The sequence below is a fragment of the Olea europaea genome, unplaced genomic scaffold (genome assembly GCF_002742605.1).
Source record: "Olea europaea var. sylvestris unplaced genomic scaffold, O_europaea_v1 scaffold1167, whole genome shotgun sequence".
Classification (NCBI taxonomy): Eukaryota; Viridiplantae; Streptophyta; class Magnoliopsida; order Lamiales; family Oleaceae; genus Olea; species Olea europaea.
In genome coordinates, this window is record NW_019229074.1 from 125,148 (window position 1) to 126,151 (window position 1,004).

At 30.2% G+C, this 1,004-nt stretch overlaps 1 protein-coding gene across 1 annotated transcript in view; it reads left to right on the top strand.

Moving 5' to 3' along the window:
* Positions 1–14: 14 nt before the first annotated feature.
* Positions 15–1,004, top strand: part of LOC111373823 — an 8,026-nt gene continuing 7,036 nt past the window's right edge. The window contains exons 1-4 of the mRNA XM_022996405.1: positions 15–171; positions 274–346; positions 705–756; positions 887–1,000. Coding sequence (XP_022852173.1) covers positions 136–171; positions 274–346; positions 705–756; positions 887–1,000 — 275 coding nt within the window. The 5' untranslated portion in view covers positions 15–135. The remainder of the gene's footprint in view (positions 172–273; positions 347–704; positions 757–886; positions 1,001–1,004) is intronic.

The following is a 1,004-nucleotide window of genomic DNA, read 5'->3' on the forward strand; positions in this document are numbered from 1 at the left end:
TTTTTTTTCTGACTGAAAGACTATTGAAATCCCTAACCGTCTCTAATTGATCACGAAGAAATTATTTCAATTCTTAACTACCCTCTGATAAATTTATAGTAAATTCATGTTAAATCAAAATCAGAATCTAATCTTATGGGGCAAATGACAAATTCTAAATCGGAAAAAGAGGTGTAGGAATTAATATAATAATACGTGTTTGTTGATTATGATTTTTTATTTTTATTTTTTAAAAAAATTGTTTTCTTTTTCTTCGATTGAATTGTATTTCAGGAGAAATCAGAGGTGGAATTGGAGCTGAAACTATTGGAAGCTCTCGAAATCTATCCTCCCGCCAAGTTACGAGGTAATTTTTGTTAATTAATTTATTTTTGTTTTATTTTCAAATTCATATACGCACATATGTTAAACATCTACATGCATGCATGTCTAAAAATCTCTTAGATTTTCTATTTTTGCTCGAATTGTTGCTTTAATAGCTTAATGATAATTATAAAAGTTCAAAAACTTACTAGTTTTAAGAACATTTCTAGTGCTTTTTGTTGGTCGCGCTGTTATCAGCAAGAATCTAATGTAAACGAAAGGTTCGTTCAATGTAATGTGTTCATATTTTTTGTTTTGTGAAGCCGCGATCAATCAAAATTCTTTAGGAGTTTGTCTGTTTTATTGATTGATGCTATTGACTTTAAACTCTGTCATTGCAGGCATACATAGACACTTTGTGCTTTATGGTTTGACGGAGTACATGAGCAGAAGGTTATCTTGCCCTTTTATTTCTATCCTACAGTAATTGTATTTTTATCAATTTAAAGTTCTGCTTCTGAGTATCCTCTTTTTAAGTTTTGAATATTAGCTTATTGTACATCCACACGAATTGTTGTTGCAGTTTCAATCGGTCATTTACTGCAGATGATGTTTTGAAGTTGTTGGATCGCTTCTACAACTTGGAAATGGTGGTAAGGTTAAACTATAATCACTCAAATTTTTATGGCCTCAAATTTTTT